This window comes from Carcharodon carcharias, chromosome 6 (genome assembly GCF_017639515.1).
Source record: "Carcharodon carcharias isolate sCarCar2 chromosome 6, sCarCar2.pri, whole genome shotgun sequence".
NCBI classification, from domain to species: domain Eukaryota; kingdom Metazoa; phylum Chordata; class Chondrichthyes; order Lamniformes; family Lamnidae; genus Carcharodon; species Carcharodon carcharias.
The window spans coordinates 173,786,004-173,800,841 of NC_054472.1; the positions used below are offsets into that span (position 1 = coordinate 173,786,004).

General features: G+C 46.3%; 1 protein-coding gene across 1 annotated transcript in view; it reads right to left on the bottom strand.

The window, feature by feature from the left end:
* LOC121279061 (piezo-type mechanosensitive ion channel component 2-like) overlaps positions 1-14,838 on the bottom strand; it is a 1,076,252-nt gene that overhangs the window by 593,741 nt on the left and 467,673 nt on the right. The window contains exon 4 of the mRNA XM_041189919.1: positions 2,165-2,207. Within this exon, the coding sequence (XP_041045853.1) occupies positions 2,165-2,207 (43 nt within the window). The remainder of the gene's footprint in view (positions 1-2,164; positions 2,208-14,838) is intronic.

A 14,838-nucleotide genomic window follows, 5' to 3' on the forward strand; every position in this document is an offset into this window, starting at 1 on the left:
ACTCTTTCTTGGACTCGAACTCAAGTTCTGTCGAAGGGTCATAAGGACTCGAAACGTCAACTCTTTTCTTCTCCGCCGATACTGCCAGACCTGCTGAGTTTTTCCAGGTAATTCTGTTTTGTTTTTGTTACGGTTGAACAGTTGTTTCTTGGACTGAAGAAGGGTATATAGTGGCCAGAATTTTCCTGTTGGCGATTTGGGGGCAGGGCCCGCTCACCAACAGGAAAATGATGCGGGATGACGTCGGGAGGAACCCCCGACGTCATCCCAGTCCCTTTAAATTTTCAGGAAGGCGGGCGGACAGCTGAATTGAGGCCATTGACAGGGTAATTAAAGTAATTAAGGGCCCCGTCTGTCCAACCTTAAGGCTGGCGGGCAGGCCAGGAGCCCCAGCGGGCTTCTGACAATAAATGAGACCTCATCCACTGGCGGGATGAGGTTTCATGTTCCTTTTTAAAAACTTTAATAAATGTAATGTTATATTTATTAACATGTCCCATCTCGTGTGACATTGTCAGATGAGGAGGACATGTTAATAATATTTTTATTTTCAAGTTTTTTAGGCTGTCACTAATCTCCCTGAGACAGCGCTTAGTCTCAGGAAGCAGTACGCTCTTTCGCATGCATGAGCAAAAGAGCGCACTTTGACAGCTGGGGATTCCATCCCCCACCCCGCACAGGAACGCATAGCGCTTCCTGTCGGGCAGCTGCACTCAAAATGGCGGCAGGCCCTGTTTCGGTGGCGGGGGTTGACTGTCCGCCCGCCGCCGAGCCGGTGGGACCCGCATGCCCATCAAGGGCAAAATTCTGCCCAATAGGTTTCCCAGGGGTTGATATTAAGACCGTTGCTTTCCTTGATCTATATGAATGGGTGTGCAGGACACAGTTTCAAAATTTGGAAATATTGTGAACTGTGGGAGGATAGTGATAAACCTCAAGAGGACATAGGCAGGCTGGTGCAATAAAAACAAAAAAATTGCGGATGCTGGAAATCCAAAACAAAAACAGAATAAACAGGCATTTCGGTAGGAAGAATGAGGAGAGACAATATGAAATAAAAGATACAACTCCAAAGAGCTGCAGGAGCAGAGGAACCTTGGGAGTTCTTGTACAAAAATTGAAGATGGCAGCATATGCTGCCAGACCTGCTGAGTTTTTCCAGGTAATTCTGTTTTTGTTTAGGCTAGTGCAATAGGTGGACGCGCAGCAGATGAAATTTAATGCAGAGAAGTGCAAAGTGATACATTTCGGTAGGAAGAATGAGGAGAGACAATATGAAATAAAAGATACAACTCCAAAGAGCTGCAGGAGCAGAGGAACCTTGGGAGTTCTTGTACAAAAATTGAAGATGGCAGGGCAGGTTAAGGAAGTGGTTAATAAGGCATATGAGATCCTGGGCATTATAAATAGAGGCATGGAGTACAAACACAAGAAAGTGATAAATCACTGGTATGGCCTCCACTAGAATATTTTGTTCAGTTCTGGGCACCATTGCTGGAGTTTGGAAGACCTGCAAGAAGGGTGTGGCGAAGTGGAATTTGGAGGTGACAAAAGCATGAATGAGAATTTCAGCAGCAGGGATGGGACATATTTTATAAAGATGGTAATCAGCAGTCTTGTTGGTGGACTGAATTATGAGCTTTTTAACACAGCTCAGTTTAGTTCAGGTAGGATACTGAAATTACACACCATTGGATTGAGTTCGAGTGAGGAAATTGGAAAAGGGATCATGGGCTAACATGAACAATGCTTAAAATCTGCTATGTACAGAGACAACAGCCACAAGTTCAGTCTGCAATTTGTCAGCAAAAATTAACCTCCAAGTCAGCAGTCAGTCCAAAAGGCTGCTTTTTCACTATAGGCTAACTATGAATTGCGACTAACTCTAAAATGCACCATATTTATTTATTGCTCATCAAATAACACCTCAGTGTATATTTTTTGTTTGTGATGTTTAAAGCTACACAGAAAAGCTCTTGACTATATTGCACATTGAGTGCGCCCTGCAGATGATTACCAGGGAATTCATGATCCAATACAAATTATAGTATATCAAAATAAGCTATTCCATTACTTCAAGCTAAACCGCAATAAATCAGTAGTATATCAATTATATTTGTTATAAAATTAGCCTATATATGATAAAACAATAAGAAACACTCACCTTTCAAATCCTATCTGTCGTAAGGTCTTTTCCCAATCTGTGCCTGGTAAAAATAAAGTACAAAGCAATTAATTTTATGATAGCTATTGTTTAGAAGATTTCAAAGGCTTCAGTAGAATCGTAAAATATATAAATAGCAATTCGCACATTTCTGAGCGATGATGCGTTCAATTAGCCTGTTATTTTTTTGTAATGGCATTCTCCACCATAACCCATCTCCTCAAAAAAAACTGTTGAATACACCAACCTTGAAAACTATGGTTCCATCCCTCCAATCAGGTTTCTGCCCCTAACGTTGTACTGAAACAACTTTGATCAAAGTCACAAATGCCATCCAATGTGACTATGACAAAGGTAAACTTTTTCTCCTTGTCTTTCTAGACCTCTCTGCAGCCCTTTAGATGGTTGACCACACCATCCTCCTCCAGTGTCTCTACATTGTTATTCAGCTAGGTAAGGATGCTCTCACCTAGTTCCATTGTTATATATCTAATCGTAGCAAAAGTACCACTTGCAATGGCTTCTCTTCCTGCTCCCACACCGTTACCTCTGGTGTTCCTAAAGGATCTATTCTTGGCCTCTTCCTAATTCTCATTTCCATGCTGCCTTTTGGTAAAATCACCCGAAAGCATAGTGTCAGTTTTCACATGTACACTAATGACACCCGACTTCACCTCATCACCTCAATTCCTCCACCATTGCTTAATTATCAGACTGCTTAACTGACATGTGTTGTATGTTTAGTGTCTGTTCAGTAGGTCTCAAAAAAGGGCTCTGATTCTTGTATGGTTGAACATTAAGTGGTGCTTTTGGAAACAGGCTGCCCTGACTTTTTAACAGCATTGAAGCTTTTTAAGCTATTCCTGGCTTCTAACTAAATTTTTTGCTCACCCCTGCTAGGTCCTTTGACTCTGCACTCTGTGGGCATTCATAATGGACCTCCATAAGATCTTGTGGAATCCTCGGCTGCACTGTGGAGATTTTTCTTCTGCCTTTCTGCTACTAATTCTGCAATGGAACATCTTGCTAGTGATCTCCCTCTGTGTCTTCACTTTAGGTTCAGTCAGGTCAGAATGCTGCTCCTTTAATTTTCCAGCTTTTGAATTTCTGCTCCAGTTTCTCTGAGGTTCTTGGTTTTTCATTAGCTACCACCATGTTGTATGTTGCATGTCCACTCAGTAGGTCTCACAAAGAGGTTCTGAGTCTTGTATGGCTGAACATTAGGTGTTTATTGGTAACACATAACTATGTACACATATACAGGGTATAACTCCATGCTTGCTTCTACACAGGTCTCTATCCAGTCCACACTTCCTCTAGTCTCAGGTCATGTGTCTCTTTACATCATGCTGAGGGCAGTACTGTTTCCCATTCCAGCATTAACCCTTGCCTTGATCGTTATACTACAACATCCAGTACTGGATGATCAGAAATTTCTTTCAATTAAATATTGGGAAAACTGAAGCCATTGTTTTCAGACCCCATTTCAATTTCTATTCCTTAGCTACCAAATCCATCTTTCTCCATGGCAGCAGTCTGAGATTTTTTTTTATTTATTCTTTTATTCAAGAGTCAACATTGCTGTGGGTCTGGAGTCACATGTAGGCCAGATTTCCTTCCCTGAAGGACATTAGTGAACCAGATGGGTTTTTACGACAATTGGCAATAGTTTCGCAGTCATCACCCGGCTTTTAATTCCAAATATTTTCTTGAATTCAAATTCCACCATATGCCCTGGTGGAATTCAAACCCAGGTCCGCAGATCATTACCCTGGGTCTCTGGATTACCAGTCCAGTGACGGTACCACTATGCCACCACCTCCCCTGAGATTAAGCCAGTTTGCTCTGCCAAGCGACCAACACTTTCAGCCAGGCAATCGCTCAGCTCCATTGACGTCCTCACCTCCAGCCAAAAGGACCTTCTCCACTGAAAAACTGGAAATAAGCAGCCTGGAAGATCTGTCACAGCGTTTACCCAAATCCCCGACCAGCACAGACACACACCTCAGTGGGACCTAGATCTAGAGCAAGCTCAGGTTCACACTCTGATGGTCACTGCACAGACACGTGTCCTCAGCAGGAGGAGGCAGGTCAGCCGAGCTCCCCGGCACTTGGAGGACTGCTGAGGAAGAGGCAGCTGTGAGTTTCGAGTCAGATTACGAGCCTCTGGATTCGGCCTTCCAACTCATCAGGAAGAGACAGCAGAAGGTGGGGGAACATCATGCAGTGCTGTTGGAAATACTTCTAGGTGCTGCCCTGACACCCACAGAAGGGGTGGAGACACAGCCTGTGGGTCCAGCAATGGATCTTCCAGGTTGCTTATTTCTAGTTCTTCAGTGGAGGAGGTGTCTTTTTGGCTGGAGATGAGGATGTGGATGGAGCTGAGGGACTGCCTGGCTGACAGTGTCAGTCGCTTGGAAGAGCTCCCTGTGAACCAAAGTAGAGATGCTTAATGCATGGCAGCAAAGTCAAAAGCAGGAGAGAGAGCACCCACATTTGCATTGAAAGAGAGATGATGTGGCACAGGATCCTCATATGGATTTTCGCCACCGACCTCACCGTCACCAAAGGCGTGCTCCATGTCCTCACCAATCAGCATGATGGCATGCTCCTGGATTCGGCCTTCCAATTCATCATAAAGGGTCAGCAGAAGGCAGGGGAACATCATCCAAAGCTGTTGGAAACACTTCTAGGTGCTGCCCTGACATCCACAGCTGGGATGGAGACAGCCTGTGCCTCTGATGACTTCAACATGCATCCTCGGGTGAGCCGAGGCTTTGAGAGCCCCGGCTTGCTTTGGGCTGTCCTCCTGTGGGCCAGCTCTCCCTCTGCAGTGACAGAGGGCGAGATTAATGGGAGTCACGGGCAAAAGGGGACTCAGAGGGAGGGGACAGCCTCTGAGATTCCTGAGTGTATGACCAGGGATGACGAGCTGCCGCTCCTCCTTGCTTTGGGGCCCCGACCGGACTCCTTGAGGGGAAGTAGCATCTGGAGGGACATCGAAGTGCCCCATTTCCCTCTCACATGGCTACCAAGAAGTGTTAGGCCTAGAAAAGTTAAGAATTTTTGATCACAAGTGGCCACACAAGTAAACACATTCTGTCACTTTATAATTTAGAAATATATTCTTTCACTGAATAATGTGTAATGGTATCTTTCAGCTTTATTTACAGGCTCTGTGAGTCCTCCCCCACCCACTAGCAGTTTAGCTGTGTGCAGCCAGCCCATGAGTGATTCGGGAGGGAGGTGTGTGAGTAGCAGGGCCTTTTGGAGCCTTGTGCAAGTACTCTCCCACACAGACAGATCCTTCCTCCATCTCGCTCATCTCAATGCCCTAAGCATTTTCAATGCTGCTTTTTGGGGTTCTCTTTTAGTTGTCCATCTGAGCTGACCTGCCCTCCCTCAGACGCTATTCAGCTTGCCTCCATTACCGTAGAGACTCTGAGGAGAGACAATTGCCTTGGAGCATAGAAAGGCTTACCACATGCACCCTCATCAGCCATGACCAATCACCCAGGAGGATGGAAGTTTGGAAATGGGAGTTTGCTGCCATCCGCCAGCCATGCCCCTTGGAGGCATCCACTTCTCTCCTTCCATTCATCCCTACTTCTGACAGCAGAAGATGAATGGAAGCTCCAGACTTTATTGGGATCTTGATGTTGCAAAACCCATATGTCAGGGAGAAAGCCTATTGCTGTGAGGGCTTCACTATTGAGAGAAGAACACAACTGAGCATGGTTTTCATCCAGTTGCCTTATGGTTGTTAGGATGTCCCTTTGGTTGGCCAATTGTGGTCACCTTGAACCCCAGCCACCCAACAAACCTCTCCTCCAACTTCAAGGGATTGTGGTTTCAGAGCGACAGCATTGCATTGTTGAGAGTAACAAAATGGTGCACGCCGCATCCAAGACTGTTTCCACCACCTTCTCCTCTCCCCCTGTTATCCACCAACATCCCCCCATCACCCTTGACCTGCCAATATAACCATTCCTCACCTCTCTGTCACCTTTGAACCTCCTTCCATTAGCCTTGCACCTATAACCATCACCCTCCACATGTGTTCTCTCCCCTCTGAACATACACCCATTACCGTTCCCATGCTCACCCTGACCCCTAACATTATTCAAGCCACCTATTTTATCTGTTTCCATGACCCCACCACCCCCAGGAAATCTTCAGCTACCTGACCCTGGACCTGCCACCCTACCGCATCCCGCTTCACCCTCTCACTCCCTCAGCTGCCCAGTACACTAGTTGAACCCCCAGGACCCCACAGTAGACAGCACTGACACTGCCCCCTCGGACCATCTCTTTATCAACATACCTGCCTGCCACCCAATCTCAGGGTCTCCAGACCCAACCAGCAAGACTCCTCCCTCCATTCCACATCCCTGCACCCTCACATTCCCTCACTGCCTCCCTCCCTGCCCAGGACCGTCTGTCTTCCTTCGCTGAATAGTCTACCTCCCTACCCTGGACAGTTCATCCTCCTTCCCTGGACAGCCTCTCTCTCTTCCACCCTTAGCCTGCCTCCTTTTTCCAGCCTCTGCTCCACCCTTAGCCTTTGCCTGTCTCCCGCATCCAACCGTCTCTCCATCCTACATCCCTTAGCCTGCCTCCCATGTCCACCCTCCACTTCACCTTCCACCTTAGCCCCCGCCCTCCAAGCCTGCCTCCCGTGTCCATCCTTCTCTCCATCCTAACCCCGCATAGCCTGCTGCTCGTATCCATTCTCCACTCCACCCTTCCAGCCATGAGAACCCTGCACTGGACTCAGGGATTTAAAATCTCGGGATTGCTTATAGGCCCATTCCTGGCCACTGCCGCCACTGGCACTGCTGGGACTACAGAACGGCCGGTCAATCAGATTTGCCGGTATCTCACTGAGGGGGTGAAAGTCTCATCTCCAGTCAATATACGCTCCTTGGAGCTGCAAGCGTGCTGTTGTTCTTCTTCCCCCAACCCGCTTTCACTTGCATAAAATCTATTACATTTCTATCTTCCTTCAGTTTTGAATAAAGGTCATTGCCCTGAAATGTTAACTCTGTTTCTCTCTCGACAGATACTGCCAGAGCTGCTTCATATTTCCAGCATTTTCTGAAGGTTGATTGGATTTTAACAACAACAATTTACATTTATTTTGCGCCTTTAGTGTAGTAAAATATTCAAAAATGCTTCATAGTGATGTAATCAGACAGAAATTGACATCTTAGGGCCTAAATGTCAAAATTCTGGTATTTATTTTGCTATCCTGGTCGAGCAGGTTAATTTGCATGGCTGCACCTTATCTGGGGCAAACCTATCATACATCATTCCTGATTTACAGCAGAATTTTGCTGGAATTTAAAAGTCGTGTAAAACTGACACATCTTCTCTAAATCTCATAGACCCCACCAGCTAAAAGAGCTATGACACCACCAGAATTCAACTGGAAGGAAGTTATCTAACAGACGATGTTATAGGGATTGCTGTGAATACTTAGTTTGAGGCTCATGTGTTTTAGAATATAACTTTTAGTTTTAGAATATAACTCATAGTTTTAGGAATCTAACTTTCAGATTGTAGGTTGAGAAGGTCAGAATAGAAGAGAGAGAGAGCTATAAAACAGCAGTTGGAGAACTGGAAATGTGATTTCTACACTGCTTGCAGAGAAGTGCAGTCTAGAGGTATATTTTTGTTTTGTGAGTTAAATCTAAATTAGTTTAAAAGCATTTAGTAAACCCTGTAAGATCATAAAAATCCATTTACTTCATCAGATGAAAAAATTTGTTAACGACAGATAACTAAAGTAAAGGTCAGTTTGAGGCTAGCCCAGAGCAGGCTACATCTTCATGAAGATGGGTGGAGCTTGGGGAGGGTCTCTGGTTTTAATTTAGCTAGGTGTTTGCTGGGGAAGTTTTTAGTTGCAGTTTGGAATTTGTGTAGTTTGCGGCTCACTGACAGAAGTTAGTCAAAAATAACTGACAGTTAGACAGACCTGCACTGTAAGCGGAGTAAAACACTAATTTCATCTTTGGCCACATGGAAGGCAGGTTAGGCTTAATTTCAGTTTGGATCTTGTGAGGAGCAGAAACTGGAAAATTGGCTAGTTTGAAGCTACAGGGGAAATCTGCAGTAGGCCTCACCGTGTATTATTGCAAAAGAAAATAACCAATAGAGTAAATTGAAAGTATTGGAAAAGTAACCAGAACTTAAGCTTCCATTGTCAAGAAAGGTCAAATGAAAGTTTTACTTCTGAGAACAGCTGGAGCTGAGGAAAATCTACAGAAGACTGTAGCAGACTTATACGTGGTCATACAGAAGTAAATAACTTTAAGATCGATGGTTGTTTGTTTTGTTACAAAAAGTGAAATCTTGCGGCATAGTTCCATTGGTTACAAGATATTCAGATTTCTTTTTAAGTGTTAATGGTCCCTAACAGGATCTTGACCAAATAAATGATAGTTAAGGGTATGGAAAAGTTAAATGAAAATATTACCTTAATTATTTTGCAGGAGTAGAAAAAGTGATACAGGTCGAAACCAGATGAAGATAAATGTTATGAAGAGCTCTTCTTTATTCAAGGAGTGATAAAACATGGACCAGAAGTTTACATTCCCCCTCCGGCGGGTCTTTAGGTGGGGTGGGAGGAGTGTGAAATTGAAGGGACAGGATTCCCTCTAGGTTTCACTCACCCCAACCACACAGTAATTTTACACTGGGGCAGGCAAGGCCTTGGACAGGAAGCCCACATTTGCCCCAATTGAGGTCCTTAATTGGCAATTTATTGGCCACTTATGGGCTCAATATTTAGGCTGGCAGAGGAACTGAAGTTGCGTGGGGGGAGGCCGAAAATCAACAGAGTTACATCTCGGTCAGTGGTGATGTGTGGGTGTCTCCATCAGAAGCCCCCTTCTGAAGTCAGGTGCCCCCTCCCCCAACAAAGGTCAGGTGGCATCCAGACCTCCCCCCCCCCACCCCCTTGTCATCTCCCAATCACCCCCTTTGTGAACCGCACCCCCCCCAGGTCTTCCCTTCCCTACCTGCTCTTGAATTTACCAGGGGTTCCAGTGCCCGGACTTAGTCTCAGGCATCTTCCTGCATTTCTTCTTTGGTCTACTGCAGCACTGTTGTTGCAGGGACGGGTGAGCTGCCATCCAATCACTAATCCAATCATTGGCAACTCTCTAAGGTGCGACTGCCTCCTCCATGAGGATCGGAAATCCCACCTGCAGCCACTTAATGCTCGTTCAAGCATAAAGTGGCTGCGGGACATTTGGAGTCGATGGGGATGTGTTCCCTGCCGACTCTTCAGATACTGAGAAGTGAGATCCCGCCATCTGAAAAATACAGGCCATGGATTTGACTTCCAAAGAGAGCAGTGGAGATGTAAACTTTGCAATTATTAAAAATTAATTGGATACAGAAGTGAAGGAACTCTATCCCTCTGGAAGGATAATCCAATATGGGCCATATGGCAAAGTGAAGATAAGGAAAATTGTAAGCCTATGTTTCATGATTTCCTACCTGTTAATTTTAATAGATAGCAATTCATGGACACTGCCTCTTAATTTCTTGAATTTTGTGACCGCACAGGGAAAAAGCATTCAGTTGGCTATATAATGTCAATATAGCCTAAATCTTAAGTCAGGGCTCAAGCTCATACCAGAGTGAATCTGCCTTCGTCTGGAGTAAAGTTAAGCTTGTTCTTCAGGATTTCAGACTTGGGGCTGGATTTTACTGTTGGCAAGCAGGGGTGGGGCCCGCTCATCAACACATAAAATGATGGATGTCCCCATGCCCCATTTAAATTTTCAGGAAGGCGGGGGCGCAGCAAAATCAGCTGCACGCTCGCTGACCTGTCAATGGCCGATTCAGGCCATTGACAGAGTAATTTAAGTAATTAGTGGACCTGCCCGTCCAACCTTAAGGTTGGTGGGCAGGCCAGGAACCCCTGCGCGAACTAGAAAAAGCATGAAACCTCATCCATGGGCAGGATGAGGTTTCATGTCGGGTTCTAAAAATTTTAATAAAGTTTTTTTGGAAATTATGAACATGTCCCATGAGGGGACATGTTAGGGAAATTTTATTTTTCTATCTTGAGCTTTTTCACATTTACAGCCGATCTCCCTGAGGCTGCACTTATGTGCGCATTCGCTATAGAGTGCACTCTCAATTTTAGGAATCCCCTCCCCCCACCCGCACAGGGAGCGCATAGTGCTTCCCTGCGGACGTCACGCTGGGCGGACCTTAATTGGCCCGCACACATAAAATGGCACCTTGCCTCCAATCGGGGCGCTGATCGGAAGCGTGCCCCTACGTGCCCGCCCATCAACTTCTCCCTCAATGCGGGGGGAAAATTCAGCCCTTGGGTTACAAAACTTAGTGTGGTGTAGATGAGAAGCAGAACTGTTTCACACTAAAACAGTGTAGTGTAAATGCACGCTAACATTCTACCAAAAAGATTGATAGTTATACTTAACTTATATATAAGTTATAATGTATACTACAGTTTGTTCTTATGATAACACAGTAACCATGCTTATTCACTGTTGGGTTTAACAGCAAACCATGGGGCAGAATTTTGCCCTCGTTAGGCGGGCTCGGCGGGGGCGAGGGAGTAGTTGGAAAGTCGACTGCCATTCGCGATTGGACTGTGACCATGATTTTATGCTAGACGGGCCTTAGCCGGCTGCAGAATGTTCGAGAAGAGGCGGGCAGGGGCAAAGGTCTGTGGCCGAGATCCAAGGGGCAGCCCGGAAGCCATTCAAAAACAGCACTGGCAGATCCAAGGAAGCTATCCCCACTGGAGTTGCAACAACGACATGGTTGCAAACAAAGATGTAGACATGAGGTTGGCTGAGTACTCAGCACCCCATTTTTCCGATGAGTACCTCGCCGCCCTTCCAGAGGAGGTGGTTACCAGAAAGGACACCTTTGTCCCCAGAGATGGGAGGAGGAGGCCACCGCACCTCAGAAAGAGGGCATGGGAGGAGGTTGCAGCCCAGGTGAGCAGCCACAACATGGTGTGGCATATCTGGGTGCAGTGCTGAAAAAGGTTTAATGAAGGGTGAGTACCACGTTGGCATGGGTCAGTGTGTTGAAGTATTTTGGGTTAGCCATTCCCCCGTGGAACCCAGGGGTGTTGGAGTCTGAGTACCCAATTTCAATGATGCCAGAGCTGGCCAAGGGGTTGAGCCCTGGCTGCTTTGACTGAGTGCCTTGCAACTCGAGAGCCACAACTCGGGTGTGCCCTGCAAGGTGCTCCTCAGCTTGGGTTGGTTAAGCTGCAATGCCACTACAGGCAGAGAGTGGACTAATCAATGCTCCTCTGTCCTTTCAGGAGAAGACATCCCATAACAATTTTGAGAGGCCGCAGACTGTCAGAGGACCTCCACATCTCCTCATCCTCTCCATATATGAGCAGGAGGCCTTGGAGCTCAAGAGGCACCATGCACCTCGATTAACTGGCCGCGAAGAGGCTGGGGTATCAGATGAAGGTAAGAGTGCAGTACACAGAGGTGAGAGTTTTGGATCACGCAAACAATCTTGTGTAGCCTCATCACTGATGGGAACCTCCAGACTGGATTCCTCATTGGTCATTGAAAGATCGTGGTGCCAGGATGCAGATCTCCATTGTCTCACCAGGGTGCCTGACATGCACAGTGACAGTGTGATGACTTAAACTAATAACATGTCCTTCTTCTCCCATAGATTTGCCACCAAGCAGCCAATGTCAGGACTTCCATGAGCTACCACTGACACTGGAGAACCACCATGCTCCAGAAGCACCCATTCTCTGATCCAGGCACCAGCACAGATACTAGTACTTCGGTGGCAATGGTTCGGTGGCTCGTGTCTCGGTGCACATTGGTGAGGGCACCACACTTGCTTGAGGTGCAGGCGAAGGCAGAGAATGCCCAGGGTGCCAGCAGTCAGAGGACTGCTGGAGACCAGGACGATACTCATTCGAAGGCTGATGATGAATCTCTGGAGTTGTCCATTCGGAAGCAGATGCTGGATGTCCAGCAGGGTTATGTGGGGGGATCTGGCGGAGATCCATGAGGTTACGTATGCCATGGTCTCTGTTGCGGAGGAGTCCCTGCGGGGCATCAGCACTACATTGACACTCATGGCCGAGTGTAATGCCTCCTCCGTGGAGAGGATGGTGATTCTCATGGAGAGGCTGCTCCAGGAATAGAATCAGGGCTTCCTGGGGTTGTGCTCAGACCTGCAAGCCCTCTCACAGGCAATGACCTCAGGTGGTCAGTGTCCGAGTGTGAAATGGATGAGGCACCCAATATCCCAACAAGGTGCCCATCCATCAATGGTGATCAGGGAGGCCCACAGTGACCTCATGTTGGCACACGAGCTGCTTGTCGCCTCTGTGGGCTCCTCTCAGGGTACTCTGGATGATGGCAGCAGCTCCTCCGCCCATCTGCCAGGGACTGCGGCATCTGATGAGGCTGCGGCGATTGGGGAGATGCCAGCTGTAGCACTGGCTGCTCCCGCCCAGGCAGGGCCACAACAGGCTCCATTGGCCAGAGGACAACCGTCGAGGTCATCAAGGCCAACAAGACAGCAGAGTCAACAGGCTGTCTCCAATGCCGGAGCCAGTGAGGGGGAAGCACCTAGACATAGCACCCATAAACGTAAGTTTAAAGCACCTAAAGCACAAGGGGGACCGATCACGGGTGATCTTTTGTTCTCCCATTTTTTTTTTCCTTTTTTTAATGGTGTGACCATCAACACCTGATGTTGTTCTGTTCATAATCTGAGTGCCAACATTATATTACATTCACTTTTGTGTTATTGACGTGAGTATGCTTCATTTGTTTTGTAGGTGCAGGGTATGCCAGTATGTAATGCTGGACGTGGGTGGCTTGAAACCTTATTGCACAGGCACTGAGTGTATCTTGGGGGAAAAGAAAAGGGTCATTTCTGAGATCCAGGATGGTGGTGGCAGCCCTGGCATGAGGTGGTCATGCTTATTTGGCAGCCTAGTTGAAGGAGCTTTGGATCGAGGTGTTCCTGGTGTCCCTGCCTCCCTGGAGGTTGCCGAAGTCTGGCTCCATGGCCTTGGCATTTTCACCATGCTCCTCTTCTGACTCACTACTGAGTTCACCATCTGTGGCTTGTGGAGCTGCGTCAAGATCTTCTTCCTCCAGTGGGTTACATAGAAACATGGAAACAGAAAATAGGAGCAGGAGTAGGCCATTTGGCCCTTCAAGCCTGCTCCGCCATTCATCATGTTCATAGCTGATCATCCAACTCAATAGCCTGCCCTCACTTTCTCCCCATATCCTTTGATCCCTTTCTCCCCAAGAGCGATATCTAACTCCTTCTTGAAAACATACAATGTTTTGGCCTGAACCACTTCTGTGGTTTCTGTTTCTGACTGTAAGGGACCTACATTTGTCTTCATCAATCTTTTTCTCTTCATATACCTATAGAAACTCTTAAAATCAGTTTTTATGTTCCCCGCAAGCTTACTCTCGTATTCTACTTTCCCCTTCTTAATCAATCCCTTGATCCTCTGCTGAATTCTAAACTGTTCCCAATCCTCAGGTCTATTTTTTTTAGTCAATTTGTATGCCTCTTCCTTGGATCTAATACTATCTCTAATTTTTCTTGTAAGCCATGGTTTGGCCACCTTTCCTGTTTTACTTTTGCATCAGACAGGAATAAACAATTGTTGCAGTTCATCCATGCGCTCTTTGAATGTTTGCCATTGCCTATCCACCATTATCTCTTTAAGTAACGTTTCCCAATCCATCATAGCCAACCCATGCCTCATACCATCGTAGTTTCCTTTATTAAGATTCAGGACCCTAGTCTCAGAATCAACTACGTCACTCTCCGTCTTGATGAAGAATTCTTTCATATTCTGGTCATTCATCCCCAAGGGGCCTTGCACAATGAGATTGCCAATTATTCCTTTCTTATTACACAATACCCAGTCTAGGATGGCCTGTTCTCTAGTTGGATCCTCAACGTATTGGTCCAGAAAACCATCCCGTATACACTCAATGAATTCCTCCTCCATGGTATTGTTACTAATTTGATTTGCACAATCTACATGCAGATTAAAGTCACCCATAATTGCAGATGTTCCTTTATTGCATATGTCTCTAATTTCCTGTTTAATACCTTTCCCAACATCACCACTACAGTTTGGGGCTCTGTATACAACCCCCACTAACGTTTTTAGCACCTTAGTGTTCCTCAGCTCTACCCATACAGATTCCGTATCGGCAGAGCTAATATCTTTCCTCACTATTGTGTTAATTTCCTCTTTAACCAGCAATGCAACTCCACCACCTTTTCCTTTTTATCTGTCCTTCCTAAATACTGAATACCTCTGGCTGTTCAGTTCCCATCCCTGGTCATCCTGCAGTCATGTCTCCGTAAGCCTGACAACATCATACCTGTTTACATCTATTTGCCCAGTTAATTTATCCACTTAATTGCGAATGCTCCTCGCGTTAAGGCACAAAGTCTTAAGACTTGTCTTTTTAACATTACATGTCCCGTTCCCACTATTTTTCACTGAGGCCCTGTTTGATTCCTGCCCTTGATTTCTCTACCTATCACCTTTTTTATTGCCCTTTCTGTCTTTTGTCCTGTCCTTGATTCCCCCTCTTCTGACTCCTGGCATAGATTCCCATCCCCCCTGCCATTTTAGTTTAAACCTT